Source organism: Natrix helvetica (assembly GCF_964273705.1).
Source record: "Natrix helvetica genome assembly, chromosome: 1".
NCBI lineage: Eukaryota > Metazoa > Chordata > Lepidosauria > Squamata > Natricidae > Natrix > Natrix helvetica.
The window spans coordinates 302452767-302473791 of record NC_138548.1 but is presented as its reverse complement, the minus strand read 5'-3'; the positions used below and the strand labels follow the sequence as shown (position 1 = coordinate 302473791).

Here is a 21025-nt window from a genome sequence, read left to right as displayed (position 1 = left end):
GGTGGGTTGCCAATTCTCTACTATCAGTTCGGGCTCTCGCACACGTGCGCTCGCACAACGCTTCTGCGCATGCACAAAAGCGTCTGGGCAAGTGGGCGGAGCCTCCCACCGATGCTACTACTGGTTCGCCCGATCCGGGCCAAACCGGGAGCAACCCACCTCTGCTTAGGATGCTCTCATGGCTGAATTTGAAAGCTTTTTGCTGCTTCTAGAACCCAGTTTCTTCCAAGGCCATTTGTTGCACATTTGTGCTGAAGCCGCTTTTTGTTTTGAGTTGAAATTTTTTCTTCAACTCTTCAAGGCAAACAACTTGCAGAAAGATTTTCTTTGCTTGCTTCCTTTCCTCCGTTCTTCAGCCTGGCAGTCATTCATCAAGGCGAGTAATGTATAGATTTTGTCACTCTTTTACTAAGCAGGCAGTAAATTTAACAAATTAAGTTGTTAACAGGGATTGTGATGGGAGGACAGAGGTGGACAGTTTAGTTTCAGCACTTAAGGGGTGTGTGTGTGTGGAAAGATCAACAAGTCTGTCCTTCCCGGATTTTTTGTTTGTTTATTTTCATTGAAGAAATGTGAGTTTCTGAGGAAGGGAGGGATGGAGGGAGGGGGTTAACCAAGGGAATGGTTTGGGGAAGCTCATCCAGAAGCTGCAGAACTTGCATGCAGCTGGCTTCCCCAAAGCCTAAGAGAATTTACAGTCTTCTGATGGCCATCTTATTTGGTCTCAGGTCAGAAATGCAGGAACTAGAAAAGGGGTAATTATTAATTTAAATGATTAAAAACTTGAATAAAAACATAGATTTATATAGTTCTAGCCCAATGCTGGGCCATGTTGATACCGTGTTTCCCCGAAATTACGACATGTCCTGATAATAAGACTATGTCATATTTTTCCTGTGGGCAAAAATATATGCCCTCCCCCAATAATAAGCCCCCCCTTCAGCCAGGCAGAGCGCCACTCACCAACCTAGTGATATCCTGAAGCCGCAGTAGCCGAGGGAGGGGGGGCAAAGTCGCTCACATTGCTTGACGCCTTTGGGATACCGGTAGGTTGGTGGGAGGCTCTGTGCCGAGTTGGAGCGGGGGGTTGCTGGGCAGCTTCTCTCATGAGCAACCACTCGGCAACGTCCCTTTCCAGCCGGGTAGAACGCCATTCACCGACCCAGTAATATCCCAAAGATGCTAAGCCGCATGGCACTCTGCCTGGCTGGAAAGAGAGGTTGCATGAGCATTTGTTCTGCCTCCAGCTCACGTGGCTGCCACCCTCAACATGCCCAGCTCTCCCTGCAGGGCCGGGCCAGGGTGCTGCTGTCGCCATGGCCCCACTGCCGCCGCAGCCCAGCTGCCGCCACCACAGCCCCACTGCTGCTGCCACAGCCTTGTTGCCACCGCAGCAGCAACCTGGATGCCGCTGCCACCGCAGCCCTTCTGCCGCCACCACTGCCATGCTCTGAGCATAACCGTCTTCCAAACTCCGGAGATCCGCTGCTGAGTCTTCCGGCAGCAGCCACTCTGGGACTATGCTCTATGGTTGTGGGCTGGCTGTTGGAAGACTCTGGTGGGACAGAGAGTCTTCCTGCAGCCAGCCCACAACCATAGAGTGTAGTCCCAGAGCGGCCGCTGCCGGAAGACTCGGCCGCGGATCTCCAGAATTTGGAAGCCGGTTATGCTTGGAGCAGGGCAGTGGCAGCAGCAGGGCAGCGCCCTGGCCCAGCCCTGCAGGGACAGCTGGGCATGTTGAGGGTGGGAGCCACGCGAGCCGGAGGCAGAACAAGTGCTCGCGCAACCTCTCTTTCCAGCCAGGCAAAGCACCACGCGGCTTAGCGCCTTTGGGGTATTACTGGGACGGTGATAATGGTGGCACTCTGCCTGGCTAGAAAGGGGGGTTGCCGGATGGCTGCTTATGAGCGTGGTCACCTCATGGTGGCTTTGTTGCGCTTCTGCAACAGCGCAACACAGCCATTTGCCCCCAAGGCTGTGCTCGGCTCTTTGAGTGCCTGCTCGCAAGAGAACAGCCACCCGGCAACCCCAAACCAATAACCCCCCCCCCCGATAATAAGACCCAAGCAAAAAAAATTTTGGGGGGTCAAAAGAAAATAAGACCCTGTCTTATATTCGGGGAAACACGGTAGCAGAGATATTTCCGACTGGAAAGTCATTCTGTGTGCATCTCAGTCCCAGAGGGAACAGTAAAAGATGGATAGTTGTTTGAATACTGCCATATTTGCAGTAAATATCCTTGTCCTCAAGGAGAAAACCCCATTTTAACATGTGATCATTGTTTTAGCCAAACCAGTGTGCAGTCTATTTAAACAATTCCAAACCATCAACACCTCTTCCGAACCGCCAGGCAACTCCTCAAGCAATTCTATCCAATTACGAACATATTTAACTTGAAGTTTCTATCTTTTTAGTGGCTATTTTTGAGGTGTAGTAATTATCTCCTTGGCACAATCCAAAAAGCTCCTCCTTGATTTCCATATTTTTGTAGGGGGTACTTGGCCAAGTGTGTGGCAGATCATATAACAAGGTTCAATATTCCACGTCTTGTGCCCTAGTCTCATTTGGGGGGGGGGGCTAATATAAGCCCTACCCTAAAAATAAACCTGGGGATGGGCGTGGCCAGGAAAAGAAGTGGCAAGCATGAGAGAGCCGACTGTGTCTGGCAGCAACCGCAGCCCCCCAGCCACTTGACACAGCATAGATAACTCTGAGCATGGAGGCAGAGGTGGGGAAAAGACAGGCGATCTCGACATGCTGTGTGGCTCACAGGAGGCTTGGGGAAGGCTTGTGTGGCAGCACCGCCAGTAGATGGAGGCAGAGGCACAAGGGAGGCAGGCGATCCTGATAATCCAGATGGGCGCCTGCGCAGCGCAGATGATGGGCGGTGCATTGGAATTGCCTTCCTTCCTCCCCTGAGCCTCTGCCTCCGCCTGCCTCTGCCGCGGTAATCGCTCTGTTTCAAAGTGTCCCATTTGCCAGCAGACAAAGCTTCATCTCTGTCTGGGCGAAAAATGTGCAGTGGAGCCAGGTGGAGGCAGAGGCATTGGAGGAGGCGGGCAATCCCAGCGCACTTAGCTCCATTTCAAAGCATCCCATTTGCAAGCAGATGAAGCTTCGAGTCTGTCATTTCTCCATTAGGGCGAAACGTGTGTCTGCTCTGGGAAGCTGTTCTGGGAAGCCATCCCCCCCTCTCTCTCTGTGTATTATATATATAGTCTTATTTTTGAGGAAACACAGGTAGTTTGGCCAGCTGCTCAGGGCAGAAAGCTCAACAGCAGCTGTCATTACTGCAAAGAATTGTTAAGAGTGCTAAAAATGGTGGCTGCTTCCAGGAGGCATGGGGAGCAGGCCCAAGTGCTTCCGGTCCCATCAAGGTAGGATGGATATGGAGAAGGGTTGGGGTGGGGGTTGCTGCAGACTGTGCACTTGTGGTCAATTGCAAAGGTGACTACCGCAAGCACTGTAAGTCTGAAACACAGTTGTAGGTAACTTTGGGGCAGTCTGTCATAACCTTGAATGACCATAAAGTAACTAGTCATATTTTGAGGACTACCCGCACACCTCTTAAAAATGGCAGAATAATTGCAGTGTGCCAAACTGACCTAGGCAAGCATTCACGACTTCTCTAACTCTCAAAGTGCAAGTACGCAGCAAGCTGCTGCAGCCGATTCTTTTAGCTCTGTAGCTCCCACCTTTTTCATCTTTTAAGTCTATAGTTGTGGTCCTTACAGTGTTACTTTAGATTGGTCTTTTAAGTTAGAGTGGTTAATTTCAGTCTCTTACGTTTTTACTTTAGATTGGTGAAAGGATTATCATCCGCGTAAAAAGAAGCATATATAGATAATACAGGGCATTTCCTTTCTAATTCCATAGGATTTTTATATGTGTGTACCTGTAATTAGTTGTATATAGATCATCAAAATCTGGGTCTATCTTGAATGGTTCAGCCTTGGAAGATGAAAATGTACTGTAACGACAAGATTAAAAAGAAAACATTTTAAAAGATGTTCACAGATTAAATAAAACAATGTTTAAGTTGCCCTTTCCTAATAAAAGATGAGAAATGCTATATAACTAATAGTGTTAACATATAACATTTACATTAATACTCAAGATGACTGCTAGTCCTTAGAAGCAATTAAAGAAGGAAAAAAAAGTTAATGGTGTATTGAAAAGAAACAAACTTTAGGGAAATCCAGATTAAATTCACTTGCATTGATTTACATCACTTTTGCAATTAATGTAAAAAGTGTTGTGTGCAGGAAAACTTGATGAACACTAAGTGACATCCAAACAAAAAAATCTGCAATGTATCTATCAAACCAAGATTTTATTTCATTGAAAGGAGGAGAGCAGTGGTGGGTTGCAGATGGTATGCCCTGGTACAAGTGTAACGGAGCCTGCCGGAGCATCGGATACCGTTCCAGTATGGTGCTCCAGAGGGCCCACCCGCCCGAGCTCCTTACCTGTCTTTTAAGGCTTCTGTGCACGCGCATGGCGTGTACAGCAACTGTGTGACGCTCCACTGAGCAGCTAAAGCGTTGCGGAGGCTCGTGGAAGCAGTAAGACAAATGCGTGCGCTGCGAGCATCCATGTGGACGCCGCCGGACCCATTCCAATCGTACCGGTTGGAATGGGATCCGGAACTCGCCACTGGAGGAGAGGCACACAACGGAGATACTTTAATTTGGATTATCACACCAAACCTGATGGCCTAAATGCTGCCTTCCTATTCTGTGATTCCAAGATACAGAGAATAAGTGTCACCAGGTCTTAAGCCAGGGACACTGACATAATTATTTGCAACAATGTTACTTAATGCCAATTCTTTTCACATTTTTTAATGTTAAATTGTGCTTCCTGTAAATAATCATAATACAGTAAAGGGATCTTATAAAGCTGTGATGGCGAACCTATGGCACGTGTGCTAGAGGTGGCACACAGCGCCCTCTCTGTGGGCACACGAACCGTTGCCCCAGTTCAGCTCTTCCACGCATGTGCATGCACCTCTTGCCAGCCAGCTGGTCTTCGAGTCTCTGTCGCGCATGTGTGGTGGGTGTGTAGGGAGGGAACATGTGCATGCAGAAATAGATGCAATTGGCATAGCAGGTAAAGTTAGGTCCGTGTTTCTTATCTTTGTCAACTTTTAGTTGAGTGGACTTCATCTCTGAGGATTCTCCAGCCAGCCTTATTTAGGCAAAGCCCACAACTTTGGCTACAACCTGTGCCACATGGCCAAACCCAGGAGGGCTGCCCTGTTTAACGCTTGTAGTTAAAACAGGGAGGAGTACTTTAAGCAAGGGTCCAACACAGTTTTCCAATCAGATGCTTAACTATTTTTTGGACTACAATAGGTATGCTCCCTGCAGGGATTTTTTTCCCCTGGAATGTGTTTTCTCTATAACCATGGTTTATCTTTGAAAGCAGTTTTTTTTATTTTTTTGGCCAGGTTCTCATTTCCTGCCAAATATGGCCCAGCTTGTTCTGTTTTCGGAAACCCAAAGTTGGGCTTTCTTTGTTTTCCTTAAGGGAAAAACAAAGAAAGTCCAGTTGACTTTTGAAAAAGCACCTCTCGGCAGGGGTGGGTTGCTGCCGGTTTTACTATCGGTTCGCAACCCCCACGTATGTGCACTGTTCAATGTAAATTGCTCCTCACACATGTGCAGAACAATTTACAGTGAACTGCACATGCGCAGTCACTAAAATCCAAAATGGTGGCGGCCCAGCGGCAGCGAGGGAACCAGTTGGGGTGTGTGGCAGGCCTGGGTCACTGCCGGATCTGGATGATAGAATCTCCATACACATTTAGCTGTTTTAGGAGTTATCTTTGATAGGATAGGGTATTTTCCAACTTTGGAAACTTTAAGATGTGTGAATTTTAACTTCCAGAATTCTTCAGCCGCTAAGCCAAGCTGGGATTGCTGAGTGGGGTATTCTGAGAACTGAAATCCACACATTTAGAAGTTGCCAGGTTTAAAAACACTGAGATAGAGAGAGGACAGACAGCAGTGCCAAGCCTCTTGTTATTGTACTTTTGGGCTGGGAAAATGAACAACATAAACAGGCAGCAAAGGCAGAACATGAAATTATGTTCTAGCTTCAGTATCCTCTCCAGAATTGTTATTTACAAAGTATCTTAAACAACCTCACAACACTCTAACCCTTGTACAGTCATTTCCAACCATACCTTTCCAAGGAACAGAGAATCTGGTAATTTGAGCCAAAGAGGTCTGAGCAACAGTAACGATTAGTACAGGTCCCACAACAAAAATTTGAGCAAATCTGCTGTGGATGCCAACGTCCATCAAGATCTCGGTAAGCCTCACAGTGTTCAGAGGAACCTGAAAATTAATCCAAGCAAAAGGTTATTTTACAATATCATATTTAGCTTTGAAAAAATGACAGCTGAGAGGAATATGGCTGCATTCTTCATACGTATACCTGAACAATCACGGCAAGGCAGAGAGTGAAAACCTATTTTGACATCTCAGATGGTAAGATACAAAATAATGGTCTGAGGTTACAGGAAAACAGATCCCCAAGTTGAGGATTAGAAAGAAATTCTTAATGAGAATTTGAGCAATTTGCTAAAGGAGCGGTGTTTATTTATTAATCAAATTTAAATAGTTGTCCATGTCACCAAAAGCGATTGTGGGTGATATCCAGAATGTCACTATTGATGAATGTGTTCAGGCAGAAGTTAGAAACGTCTGAGATGTTTCCGCTTGGATTTGTATATTCCATGGGGTTGGACTTCATTGCAAACCAATTCTATCAGTTACACAGCAAATGTTGAGTATTTTCTAAGTGGATATGTTGAATCTTAACCTCTGGTCTGGCCCTGCAGAAAGAGTGAAGCACTGCTCCAGGTGGCACTGCGTGTTTCCTGCTTATTACTTGTCTGCAATCAGATAATGAAAGAGGAGTTCTGGGCGCTTCTTCAAAGAAATGTTTGCTGGTACAAAAAATATATGAACCTAACATTTAAAGAAATCGCTACCTTGTATTCTTAAATAAAATAAATAAATAAAATAAAAAAACAGAAGAGAAATCAAACCAAAACATAAATAAGCAATTAAAGTATCTATGAATAATTTAATACATTCCACTTAAGGAGAAAAATGAAATGAAAAATGAAAAAAAGTTTTAAGATGCAATCCATTTCACAATGTTTTCAGCTATAACAGAAGAAGAATCTTAAGAAGCCTGAAAAAGAAACCAAAAAAGCTTTCCCAGCATAGAAAAGAAGGAAAAACTTTCTTTTACAAGATAAAACATTCACTACATGCAATACAAGAAGATTTTTTTGCATTAGCACAATTTCACTTGGGAATGGAGAAAGAAAAAAGTAGACAGATGGAAAGGTACCATAATTACCTTTCCATACAACTTGTATGCATACTTTTGATCCTTGAAGGATCCAGTGTAGTATGGCTGTTCCAAAGTTGGAGGGGAAGGAAGGTGTGAGACCTAGCCAAGAAAATTGCAGGGACTTTTTCAGATAGTCTCAATCAAGAAGTACTTGATTCAGCAGAATAAAAAAAGATAGCCTTGACAGGCCTCTCATAGCTTCAAAGTCAATGGCTGCGATCAGGGATAGTCCATGATGGAGTGTCTAGCTACAAATGGCCCAAGGTGCTTTACAGATGTTTATCTCCCCTGAGATAAACAAAATGTTGCCAAGTGAGCCAGGAAAGCTCTCTTCTGATTTCTAGAGATAGAATAGAATAGATTAACAGAGTTGAAAGGGACCTTGGAGGTCTTCTAGTCCAAGCCCCTGGTTAGGCAGGAAACCCTACACCACTTCAGACAAATGGCTATCCAACATCTTCTTAAAAACTTCCAGTGTTGGGGCGTTCACAACTTCTGGAGGCAAGCTGTTCCACTGATTAATTGTTCTAACTGTCAGGAAATTTCTCCTCAGTTCTAAGTTGCTTCTCTCCTTGATTAGTTTCCACCCATTGCTTCTTGTCCTGCCCTCAGGTACTTTGGAGAATAGCTTCCCTTCCTCTTCTTGGTGGCAACCCCTGAGATATTGGAACACTGCTATCATGTCTCCCCTAGTCCTTCTTTTCATCAAACTAGACATACCCAGTTCCTGCAACCGTTTTTCATATGTTTTAGCCTCCAGTCCCCTAATCATCTTTGTTGCTCTTCTCTGCACTTTTTCTGGAGTCTCCACATTTTTTACGACCAAAACTGGTTGTAAAAAGCAACCAAAACTGAAAAAGATGATGATGAGAGATGGAGTTTCTTTCTCCTTTCATAGGAATTTCTGTCTTAAGGAATAAGTACTGCTAGTTCTAGTAGTCCTGATAAATGGATGACAGAAAAGATGGTCAAGAGTTAACAAAAGATAGTCAGGGACAAAAGATAGTCAGGGACAACCTCAACCGGATGAGATGTCTGGTTTGGCTTTCTTCCTTAGCCTGAACAAAAGAGTTGTGACAAGATTGATGGACTTGAAAATATTTTTCAGACTCTTTGATTACCAAGCTAAGTTCCAAGGAAACCCAAAAAGTCATTGAAAAGTGTAAGGTCTTTGATTAGGAATGACCCAGGAATTGTTCATGGCTCTGGAAACATTGCCTTCCTAAACTTGCCACTGTTTTACCAAGACATAGCAAACAGTCATTCTAATGGAAAGTTATCTGCTGTTCTCAATCTCAGTTTGGAAACGTTACCTTTGGGTCTTTTTTAAACATAATGTTTGTTTCCTTTTTTTTTAACAGAATTGCTGCACGTAGAAGTAGCTCTGTTTATAGGAGTCATAGAAGAGATTAGTACAAGCTGCCAGGCACCTTGTATGTAAGGGTATCGATTTGACTGTAGAACAGAACTCTTTCCTGCAATTTGCATTTTGGGCCTATTCTTTTTACCATATAGTTGCAATGGTTGGTATAATTTAATGGGGAAGGGAGAACTTTCTATTTGAACCTAACCTGTTCTTGCATATCAACACAGAAAAAACGGAACTGCTTTATTCTATTTTGCACCTATCTTTCTTTCTTTTTTTAAAGGAAAAAAGTGGTCCAACCTGTCAAATGCCATGGTTCAGAGATTGGGGGAGTGGGTAGAAAAGAAATGCAGGTTAAAATAGGCAAACAATAGTTCTATCCTCGGCTGTACTAGTAATAATCCTACCTGGAATAATGTGCACAGTTCTGGTCCCCACAATAAAAGAAAAATTGCTAAGGAACTAGAAAGTATAGAGACGAGCAAAGATGATGAAGGGAACTGGAAGGATATTTTAGACATACATAAAACAAGGGCTAGTAAAACCAGGAAGTACGGTATCTATGGCTCAATGAAGTGTAACTTCCTTGCAAACTTAGTCAGCAAATGCGTGATCTCAGATTTTATTGTTACTGAAAGATGTCCTGTAAATATGAAAAAAATCAAAGGAAATAATAAAGGATTGGCTGTTTTATGTACTTAAAAAGCACAGGGTACTTTTTAGAGGAGTGTATGTTTCACTTCCTGTCAATTAAAAGAGAATCTAAGTATTTGAAGCATTCCACTTATTGAGTGCCACATGCCTTGATATTTCAGGCCATGAACTAGTATTTTTATTTTTTTACAAAGTGCTTACCTGAAAATTAGACTTTAAGGAATGAACTCTACATAAATAAGTCAAAACTTTCATTTTTTTCTTCGACCTACTGGGGTACATGAAGAACTACTGTGTCAACTGCATGTAGCAGTTTTGCTGCAAGTTATTAATTTTGGAAGATGGTGTTCTTGAGTTAAATTCCTAACTGTTGACTTGATACAAACTTGAATAGTGGAACAAGGATGCTTTCTTATTTAACTCCTTTTCTGGGGACTATTTCTGGAATATGTTCTGCTGCACTGCATTTACACTCAGATTGGTATTACCTTGTGTTTGTTTTTATTAAATTTATATGCCCTCCATCTCATTGTTTGTTTGACATATAAATTTAATAAAGCTGAGCAGTTTACAGCATCATAAAAACAAGAATATAGAAACATTAAAACTTTAAAGATTGATAAGCAGGCAACAATATTGATAAGTAGACAACATATATAAATATATATTTGTGCCAGAGGATTTCCCTAGTTATTAAGATGAGAACTGCTTAAAGACTAAAGAGGAAAGCCTATTTTAGAGCTTCTAATAAAGTGTATTAATCTGACAGAGTGATGGTTAATTGGCTTGCCTTCTTGAAAATAGGTGTAATTTTGGCCAAGCCTTACACTTAAAATACAAGAGTTGATTTATTAATATAAGTGAAGAAGCGAAAATTGCTCAGAATGGTTCTGTATCCATTTGGAAGGGATGAAATCCAATCCTAAGCAGTGGCAGGATTCAAACATTTTTACTACCGGTTCTGTGGCATGGCTTGGTGGGCATGGCAGGGGAAGGATACTGTCAAATCTCCTTTCCCTCCCCACTCCAAGGGAAAGTTACTGCAAAATCCCCATTCCCTCCCGATCAGCTGGGACTCAGGAGGCAGAAAATAGATGAGGCTAGGGCCAGTCAGAGGTGGTATTTACCGGTTCTCCGAACTACTCAAAATGCCTGCTACCGGTTCTCCAGAACTGGTCAGAACCTGCTGAATACCACTTCTGTTCCTGAGGTGGGATTTTTTTAGGTTTCAGTTGCCTAATCATCTTGGCAACCAGTCAGTTTCAAAAATGTGCAATCTGGTAACTGGTCATTAGTACCGCAATTCCAGCCGACGGTAACATGGGCTTTCTCCTATACTCAACCCTCAGGATTGTTCTTCTTAAATAGATGCTAACAAATGACATCGAAATGGGAAAACCCTAAATTTTCAGGTCTTCAAACTTTAGCCAGAAAATTTGCTTTTGTTGCTGCTATTAAATCCTTCAGGCAATCAGTACAGCATTTGTTTGACTGTCAGTAAAGATTTATAACACATATTTTGGATATTCTAAGGCTGTACGTGCTTCTATAGTCATTAAGAAGAATTACTTCAAATATCACATGAACATAGCACCTCTCTGTTAATCATTAAAGCATCCCTTCTTTTTGCAGGCCTGTATGTGAATCTAAAGGGACATGGTGGCTCAGTGGCTAAGACACTGAGTTGTCGATCAGAAGGTCAGCAGTTTGGTGGTTTGAATCCTTAGCGCCACATAATGGAGTGAGTTCCCGTTACTTGTCCCAGCTTCTGCCAACCGAGCAGTTCGAAAGCATGTAAAAATGCAAGTAGAAAAATAGGAACCACTTTTGGTGGGAAGGTAACAGCGTTCTGTGTGCCTTTGGCATTTAGTCATGCCAGCCACATGACAGAGACGTCTTCGGACTGCGCTGGCTCTTCGACTTTGAAACGGAGATGAGCACCGCACCCTAGAGTCACTAGCACATATGTGTGAGGAGAACCTTTCCCTTATTTGAATCTAAAAATGAATTGGGGTTGCTTTAAGAGTGGCATTTCAACTCTTTAAAGCAGCTCCCCATTTTAGGGTAGTGCACACACATGAAAAAAGAGTGTGTGCTTTAATGGCTAGTATCATTAGTTTAAACAGAATTAGAGCCTTGTGCAATCCTGAAAAATGTCCCAGGCTACAAAAGATAGTGAGAGAAATAGCAAGCTAAAAATAACAAACAAAATATTCACATATGCTGCACACACATATAAACACAGTTAACTTTGCTAAATTCTATTTACTCACTAGAAGTATCAGACTCTGATTAGCTGGTTTTCATCAATCTTGTCATAAACTATTATTACATTATAATTTTGGGAGCGATCTAGATCTTTCTGAGCTATTCTTGATCGTGGAAGTTCATGTCTGGCTGTTGGTATTTTTATTCATCAGTCATGTTTTGATCTTCTCGACTTTGGTGTATCGTTGTTTTTGTCCATTTTAGTATGTTGAATTCCCACATAACCTATGCATTCAGCTGGACTATATGTACTTCATTAGACTTAAAATAGTTCATTAGGTTCAGTATCTGGTATGTTGATTGGAAAAGGTCAATATGTAGGATTCAGCTAGATCCCTATCTTATATTTTCAAAATTTCTATAAGTTCAAATTTTCTGAGAAAACTGCTTAATATTACTTGGTTTCTCTGTAATGAAGCACTCCACACATAAGAGAAAATGAATTGATACAGACCAGAATATGGAGAAGTACCTTCAAGGTTAAATCTGAACTTTCCATCACACAGTTTAGCCTCTCTATTGATCTTTCCTTGAAACACATCACTGAAAAACTGCAGTGCTATGGACATTCTCTTGCTGGGTGGGGAATTCTGGGAGTTGAAGTCCACAAGTCTTAAAGTTTAGACCTCTAGCCTAGAGTTATGAATTAGCCACAACAAAGCTTTAATAAAGAATTCTGGATGTGAAATCCCATACTGAGCTCAGCAATTTTTCTACAAGGTTTGGCTAAGAAATCACAAGAAAACATTTTAAATTAGCTATATAATTAGGGAGCTTCATTATATGCTGTCAAGTCCAAGGCCCTTCAGATCTTTCAATACTACTTCCGCTGCTACTATAATCAAGTCCATCCACCTTGCTGGTGTTGCCCTTTCTTTTTCTTTCCATCTTTCTCAGGATTATAGAGATCTCGACCTCGAGAGTGCTAGCATTTGCATAAGTTCTCTACAAAATGGTAATTTAAGCCTAGTTATTTGTGCCTTACTTCTCTTTCACCATCTTTAATAACTTTTCTTTTGTATACGTTTTCTGAAAGTTCTTCATTAAGTTTCTTTCTGAGATCTGTCCTTCTGGGTTTTAGAGTCTTGGCGATTTATTTATTCTATTAATTTATTTATAAGTTTCCACTATTCGTCCTGACACCCAGCTTGCTTTCTTTTGCTTCTTGGTCTTTGGCAGGCTCTTTTCTCATTTATCCTGTAACTTATTTGATTCCATTCCATCAGTCCTTTGATTTCCTATCCATGGGGAACAAGACTTCCCCATGTTCTCCATGAAATCAGAATGAGTAGGATGGTACCTTTCCAGACTGATACATTTTATTAAAAGGCATAAGTTTCCATGAACTTCAGATTTGTGTATGTGATGAAACTCATGAAATTTGAATTCTTTTTCCTAAAATCTGTTGGACCAAAAAGATGCTATCCCACACCTCTTGTTTTTTTTTTACCACTACTAACTAGCCAAGCTCTTCTACAATGCCTTGAAAAATGGTATGTGCTCAAAATCATTGTGTGGAAAATGGCTGAGTTGTTCTTTAGCTTAACTTGGAACTTGCACAAAAGCAGTTCATGACCTTTATCAGTCAGCCTTGCCCACACCTCTGCTGGTATAACTGAGCTCCACTTCCTGATACCAATGTAATTATTCTGATCTCTGTGTATTCCATCTGGCAACGTCGGTATATCAAGGTGTTGCTTGTTCGAAAACAGCCTTAGCAATAATGAAATAAATAGATTGGCAGAAACTGTTAAGTCATTCTCCTGCTACATTTTTGTTTACCAGATTGTGCAATTTAGCCACATACCCGCTTTAATATTTCCATCATACTTTCCAACCACTAGCAGCATATCCAGTTTGCACATTCTGTCAATTTCAGATTGGCTTTAATCATGTATGACTATATTGTTTGTTCACTGACTGCCAAAACAACAAGACACGAAGACAGTTTTCCCCCTCATGCCATCACTCTGCTAAACGCATAATTCTCACAGCACTGTCTTATGCCTAAGGATATCTAACTATGTAGTAAGACTGTATTACTATTATCCTCATCTTTCCTATTACCTGCTCTTATTGGTATCTTATATAAACTATAATTTTGTTGGTTGTGTCTTATGATTTATCACTTTCTTGCTTCCATTTATACTGAGAGCTTATCCACTTGTGTACAATCACACTTGGCTAATGAAGAACATTCTATTCTATCTTAATATTCTACAGGTATTATTTTCAAAGCAATGTGTCTCCTAAGTAGTAAACATTATGAACTTCTCAGAGTATCTAATTCTAGTCCACTTCAATTTGTTGATGTCTAAGAGAAAAATGTATAGTTGATTCAGTTCATTTTTTGCTATGCAAAGTTTCCCCATGTTCCTGCTTACATTTCTTGCCCTCGCTGTGATTCTGTTTTTACAGCTTTGGATTTTCGTTTCCCTATATGGCAACATTAGCAACTAGATGTCCCAAAGGCTTTAATCTAGCCTCCACACAAAGAGTATTAATACTCTGTTCGTTCTTAGTAAAATCATTTGATACTTTATCAACTATACTGCCCACACATTGGTGAAAGACCTCTTCGAGGGTCCAAGAGGAATATGCAACTCTGAGGGTGATTGGTGATATGAGAGTTTTCTCTCTGTCTCTTTAACTTTTAACCTTGTTCATAATTCTGTTTTAACAGTTTGTATTTATTTAAACCACCCAGAGTCTCTTAGGTGAGATGGGTGGTATAGGGAAGTGATCAATAATTTGATCAAGCAATTTACCGCAGCCCTTTCCATAGTATGAAGTTATGTTTTTGCTATTGGCCTCAGAGTGGTCATTGATGTCCAACATCTTCCTATTCGTTGCTGCCCAATATAAATGTCTGTTTGCTTTAGCTGATTAGAGAATGCATTAAAGGCTGACAGCCAGTCAGTACATGACTGGATTGTTCTAGCCCACTTAGTAGCATTGTCTGTTTTAAGGAAATCTAACATTGCCTTAGTATCGACTTTGGCCCAAATTAACATTTTATTTTGGGCCACCTCTACCTTTTTGGTGAGCCATCTGTCACCCATGTTATATGGTCTTAAATCTGATCGGCCTCGCAATGTCACGCTTCCAGGCTGATGATCGCTATTGTCACTAAGATGTACTGTGACCTCCGAAAAGAGGTTGACTTTATCTCTAGACACACAAAAGAGATCCAGTATACTGCTTGAATTGGCCAAATGGTATGTATAAGGATATATATAATTATACAATAATACAATAGCAGAGTTGGAAGGGACCTTGGAGGTCCTCTAGTCCAACCCCGCCTAGGCGGGAAACCCTATACCATTTCAGACAAATGGCTATCCAACATCTTCTTAAAGACTTCCAGTTTTGGGGCATTCACAACTTCTGGAGGCAAGCTGTTCCACTGATTAATTGTTCTAACTGTCAGGAAGTTTTTCCTCAGTTCTAAGTTGCTTCTTTCCTTGATTAGTTTCCACCCATTGCTTCTTGTTCTACCCTCAGGTGCCTTGGAAAATAGTTTGACTCCCTCTTCTTTGTGGCAACCTCTGAGATATTGGAACACTGCTATCATGTCTCCCCTAGTCCTTCTTTCTCTTAAGCTAAACATACCCAGTTCCTGCAACCGTTCTTCATATGTTTCAGTCTCCAGTCCCCTAATCATCTTTGTTGCTCTTCTCTGCACTCTTTCTAGAGTTCCCACATCTTTTTTACATCGTGGCGACCAGAACTGAATGCAGTATTCCAAGTGTGGCCTTACCAAAGCATTATAAAGTGGTATTAACACTTCACGTGATCTTGATTCTATCCCTCTGTTGATGCAGCCTAGAACTGTGTTGGCTTTTTGGGCAGCTGCTGCACACTGCTGGCTCATATTTAAATGGTTGTCCACTAGGACTCCAAGATCCCTTTCACAGTTACTACTGTTCAGCAAGGTACCACCTATATTGTACCCGTACCTCTCAGAATTTGGAGATAACCCTTAAAAATTAAGGAGACTAGGAGCAGGCCAGAAGCACTACTTTTGCAGTCTCTTGAGAGCCAGAGGATGGTTATCAAAATAATGGTTACTCCCTTGGGTCTCCTTCTGGGCGAGCTCATACAAAGAGAGACCCAACCTAGCATTCAAATCTCCAAAGCTGGGATTACTTCCACGCTTGGGTGGCCCTGTTGGGACTACACCCTTGGCACTCATCCCTCCTAGGAACAACCTCTAGAGTCTAAGTTTGTTAGGGGGGAGTGAAAGCTGAGGCATTTCAAAAAGCCTCAGTCAGACCTTTTAAAGCTCCTGGCACACCCGTTTTCCGGAAAATAAGGCCTCCCGGGATAAGCCCAACCAGACTTTTGAGCGCTTGTACTAAAATAAGTCACTTCCGGGTTGCTCGGAGGGTGGTTTTAAGCATTCCGAAGGCTTCAGGGAAGCCTCCGGACAGTCCCTGAAGCCTCCGGAGGGCTTCCGGAGGGGCGGGGGAGGCTCATTTCGCCCTCCCCAGGCTCCTATAAAGCCTCTGGAGCCTGGGGAGGGCGAAAAAAGCATGTAAAAATGGGGGGGGGGTTGCGCATTGTGCGCGCATGCGCACTGGGGGCGCGCGTGTTGCATTATGGGTGCGGCACGCCTGCACACGACCCCCCTGCGCTCCCCCCACTTGTGGCACGCGAGCCAAAAAAGGTTCGCCATCACTGCTCTAGACTGACTGTGAGGCAGTATAGTAGGATTTGAGAAATTACTGTTCACAATTATAACAGGGCTTTCACCTAATGAAGTTTAGCATCTTATCCATAGCAATTTTCTTCTACCGTACTGCAGAATTAAAAAAGCTCCTTTTTCAGAAAGAGTAGGCACTTGTAGAGTAGGAACTCTTGGGAACTACTTGTTTGCATCCAATTATAGTATATCGTCATTTGCATAGACCTATAATATTCTATGAGGGCCTCTTCCTCCATTGATGTGTCTAGGTGAGTCAATTTTTTCCCAAGATTTTACAGTAACACTCTGTGTATTCACATTCTCATTAATAGCCTGCAGATTTTGATAATTTAGAGAAGAATATTTATTCAGGGGGTCTAGTATAAGGTTCATTAGATGTATGGCAGTTCATCTTACGTTATCTTTTCCTATGTATATACAGAAGCATTCTAATTGTTCTATTTTGTTTCATTATTTTAATATTGTTTTACAACAAGGGTGTCAAATTCAATTTCATTGAGGGCCGCATCAGGGTTGTGTTTGATCTTGGGGAGTCAGGAGGCGTGGCCAGCTCAATGTCCGTTTTCAGCTAGAACGGCGTCCTGCAGCCCTTTGCCAATGAAAACAGAGCTCCACATGCAGCCCTCCCAAACTCCAGTTTTGCTGGCAGAGGCACCACAGGCTAGTCTTTTGCTGTTTCCAGGGCGGTCTCATGGGCCAATCTAAGCACCCTGCAACCCGGATTCGGCCCACGGGCCTTGCGTTTAACACTCCTGGTCTACAATAGTAAAATATATTTTATTTGATTTTTTTTCTGTATACTCTCAACAGAATTTTTAAATCAAGTTTATCCATTTTTTTTATTATGATAAAAGAGACATAATGCTTATTGCAAAAGTTCCCACAAATCCCAATCTCTAAGCAGCTGCTTTCTCACCTCTGGATGGGATTACAGAAGATTAAGAACTGTAGCTCTAATGCACCTAGAAAGCACATTTTGGAGAAGAGAAATGTGTCGGAAAAACAAACATGTCCCTTTTGCTACAGAACTCCTGAATTAACTGGCAGTTAATCCTCAGATATAGTTCAAAACATAGTGACATGTTTTAATCACTGGTTGGCTAGAAAGTTGTATAGGGGTGAAGCACACAATGAAGTGAAGCGCACAATGAATAATAGCTAAATCTGTCCCCTGCCCTGTTTTCTTCTGCTTTTTCCACTCTCTGCGATAGCTGGTTTGTCCTGATTGGCTTTGACTTCACTCCCATCCTCCATGGATTTCATTCTATTATCAAAACAGCCACCCTTCACCACAACTTGTTAATGGACTCATTAAGCAAACATGTTATTCTGAAACATGCATGTTAGGTTTGCTCCATAAAGGCCAGTCTGCTTTTTTCCTGCATAAACCTGCCCCATCTGTTTAGGATGTCTAGCAAGGCCTTGTGCATAGTGCATTGAATTAGAGCAGCCAGCTATCATTAAACCTGGCATCCTGGGCCCAACATTTGGGAAGCCAGGCTCTGCCTGTCACAAACTAGGACAAAGGGTATGATGGAGGAGTAACATTTTAAAAAACCTTGGTCCAGCTGGCCCAGCTGGTAGCACCTTGTAAGGGCCCCTTTTTCCAGGGTTACAGGAGAAGACAGTCAACAGTTTTGAAGGCAGAGGAGGGCTCTACGCCCCAACGGCAGATAAAGCAGCAGAACAATCTTCTAGGAGAAGGGAAACTCTGATTACAAACCTCCACTGCCTTGTGGCTATATCCACTACTGGAAAAGTCTTCAGGAGTCAACCTCAAAGCAAAACCCGGAGCCGGAGTCCTGGAAGCAGTTCATGACTATGTACAACCATGTTCTGGTAACTCCTGCGATGCAGCTGGAACCAATTAGATTGGCTCTGCCGTGCCGTTGGACTATTTTAGTGATGTGGAGAGGGGGGATCTGCTGCTTGGGTAACAGTCTACCATCCATATTAATCTACCCAGGCCTCGTGCTGGAGAGGACACTCCAGCTTTGACCTCTTTCCAGAGCAGGATACCATAGTCTTTTGAGACTGAAGGATGCTAATGCCAATGCCAGCTATCACAAAGGATACAGACACACTAATAGAAATGATATGAATATTAACCAATTGAAAAGTACCAGGAAGAGAAAGGCTGTTTTAGAAATGCTGGAGTAGTAAAAGGATGAGATGGAATTTGAAGTGTGCAAGAAATAGTCCCTTTCATTTTTTTCTGTGTATGAAATTTACATTTATATTGCTAAAGCAGCAGCAAACACTTGGCAATATTATCTGTGGGGAGAGCAGGGTGCATGATGGACAAAGGAGGGCTGCCTCATCATGGCAAACCCAAAAGCATGGCAGGAGTGGAGATTGCAGCATGATGGCAAATCAAGAGTCATTATTTTGACAAAAAGTCGCTGTTGGCACCCATAAGTGCAAGTCTGTAAAGCCTACAAAAAGCCTATAAAAGCCCAAATATCTGATATTCAAAGCTAAAGGCAAAATTGTAATTGAGCGGGTGTTCATTATACTTCCCTCATTGATCATCCTCAAAATCTTGCCTTGATAGATGTTTCATGGTTCACATTTTATACTATTTCTGGTTCCCCCCTCTCCATTTTGGAAGTCAAGGAAAAGGATCTTCCAACCCTCAGTGTCATGTCTATGCCTGGATGGGACAGGAACCATGGTTTCGCCATGCTAGAATACAGTATGCTTAATTATGCTTCACTGAATGACAATTCTCTCAGTTTACACATGCCAAACCACAAATCATGATTAAGATCACAATGGTTTGGTTCACTGGGTCCCCAAAGGAAACCACAGTGATATCAAAATGATAAGACCTGCACAATACAATCACACAAATGTCACTCCTCCAAACTTGGATCCTGACAAGGGATGCTAGTCACCTCATGCACAACATTATCACCCCCATGTCACATAATAAACTAAACCCATACTAAGAAACTATTAAGATTCTAGTCTGAAAAAAAAAAGCTTTAATCCAGAGGTGGGGGGGGGGGAGAGAGGTTGTATTTAATTGGCTCAACGTTAATGCCTACTGCTGTAATTATTGTTTCCGGTATTTCCTACTGGAAACAAAATTAACATCCAAGCTGTTACTTGTTTATTATCAGAATAAATCTCACACTTCCTAATTGGAAATAAATGCCAGCTTTGTACAATCTAATTCCAGAAAAGTCTGGAAATTTTCATTTCCAGACTTTTGTAAGTCAAATCAAATGTGAGAAAAAACGGAATGTTCTGCAATAGGGGGGAGGGGGAGGGGAGGGAATGAATTTCTCCCTAAGGGAGAGAGTAAGAATACAAAATACAGTAGCTCATACAGAGATAAGCAACAAAGAAGTTGCACAGAGCACAGCAGTGAGTCAATGTGATTTTGGTCTCATGGAAATTCCACTTTGGAGACTTTATGACACCCAGGGAGACAAGTGCTGTAAAATTAACTAGACGGGGCTTTGGTAGGCCCAAAATGCGGGTCCCTTGCTTCTCTCTTCCAAGGCAAATCTCGGAAACTGTGACGAAGCCACTCACAGCAAAGTAACACAGACGATTCTTGGGTGAACAATCTGCCCGCAAGCAGAGAGGATCCCAACATTCAGCAACAGGAGGGATCGCCAATTTAACCCTATTGCGGTCACCAGTTTAGGTAAGCAAAGTTAATTTCTGCCACCCGTCGAACGGTTTCCTGATCACAACGACTGCCCGCCCCAACCTGGCGCCCATTCGCTGTGTTGAACCACAATCCATTACGCCAAACAGCCCTGGCTGTAAGCTAAGCAGGACTGATGAGAGCTGTAACGTCACCCAGCCGGGGGAAGGTACGGCCGTCCCCTTGGATTCAAACGAGGCAGAGGGTCGCCGGTCCTTCGTTCCTGCCTTTAGCGGTACTCTCGACTGCTTCAGCCGGTTCCCCAGAAGAGGGCTGCCCACCCCACCGGCGCCCAGCCAGCTCTTCCCTCCATCGTCCGTCACTCACCGCCGGGCGGCAGCAGGAGACCCACAAGGACGCAAAGGCTCCCGAGGAAACTCCAGAAGAACGCCATCGTTTTCCTCCTCGGCGAGGGAGCAGCTGCGCCGCAGTGACGACGACCCTTTCTGCCGTCTCTCCTTGCGTCGGCGTCTTGCAACGGGGCGTTCCTTTTGTCCGTCAAAGAGCTCCGCCCGTCGGATGTGCCACTCCGAAGAAGGGTGGAAGTTTTATCTCTGCGCCCGCACGAATTTCTCCTTAGGTTTCGCTTTCCGTTTTAGGGCTGCGGCGGCTGCGGCCCGCGCCGGATCTCCTGGGAGGCTGAGAAACAACAGGATCAAGTTCAGCCGTCCGGGTGTTGAAGCCCCCGGGGTGTCATTGTGGAGCCAAGGATGCACGTGGCGACTGGTGCAAGTGGCACAGTTCGCCTCGTGGCGCGCACCCTTAGTCGTGAGTTGGGCCGGACCTCCGTAGGCCAAACTTCCTTAAGGTGCTGAACTGGATTTGCCCTTTGCGTTGCTGTTGTGGCAATGTGATTTATGTAGCATGGCCTTCGGACTTTATTGTATGTACTATGCTTTTTCCGTAAAAACAGTGATTACATCACCCGTTAAACAAATTAAAGGAAAAGGTTCCCCTCGCACATATGTGCCAGTCGTTCCTGACTCTAGGGGGC

The 21025-nt window shown here is 43.0% G+C and overlaps 1 protein-coding gene across 1 annotated transcript in view; it reads right to left on the bottom strand.

Moving 5' to 3' along the window:
- The window catches only part of SHISA5 (shisa family member 5), a 36380-nt gene extending 15569 nt beyond the window's left edge, over positions 1-20811 (bottom strand). Inside the window, exons 1-3 of the mRNA XM_081934925.1 lie at positions 20359-20811; positions 6191-6344; positions 3896-3970 (exon numbers count right to left, since the gene is read on the bottom strand). Coding sequence (XP_081791051.1) covers positions 3896-3970; positions 6191-6344; positions 20359-20425 — 296 coding nt within the window. The 5' untranslated portion in view covers positions 20426-20811. The remainder of the gene's footprint in view (positions 1-3895; positions 3971-6190; positions 6345-20358) is intronic.
- Positions 20812-21025: the final 214 nt, after the last annotated feature.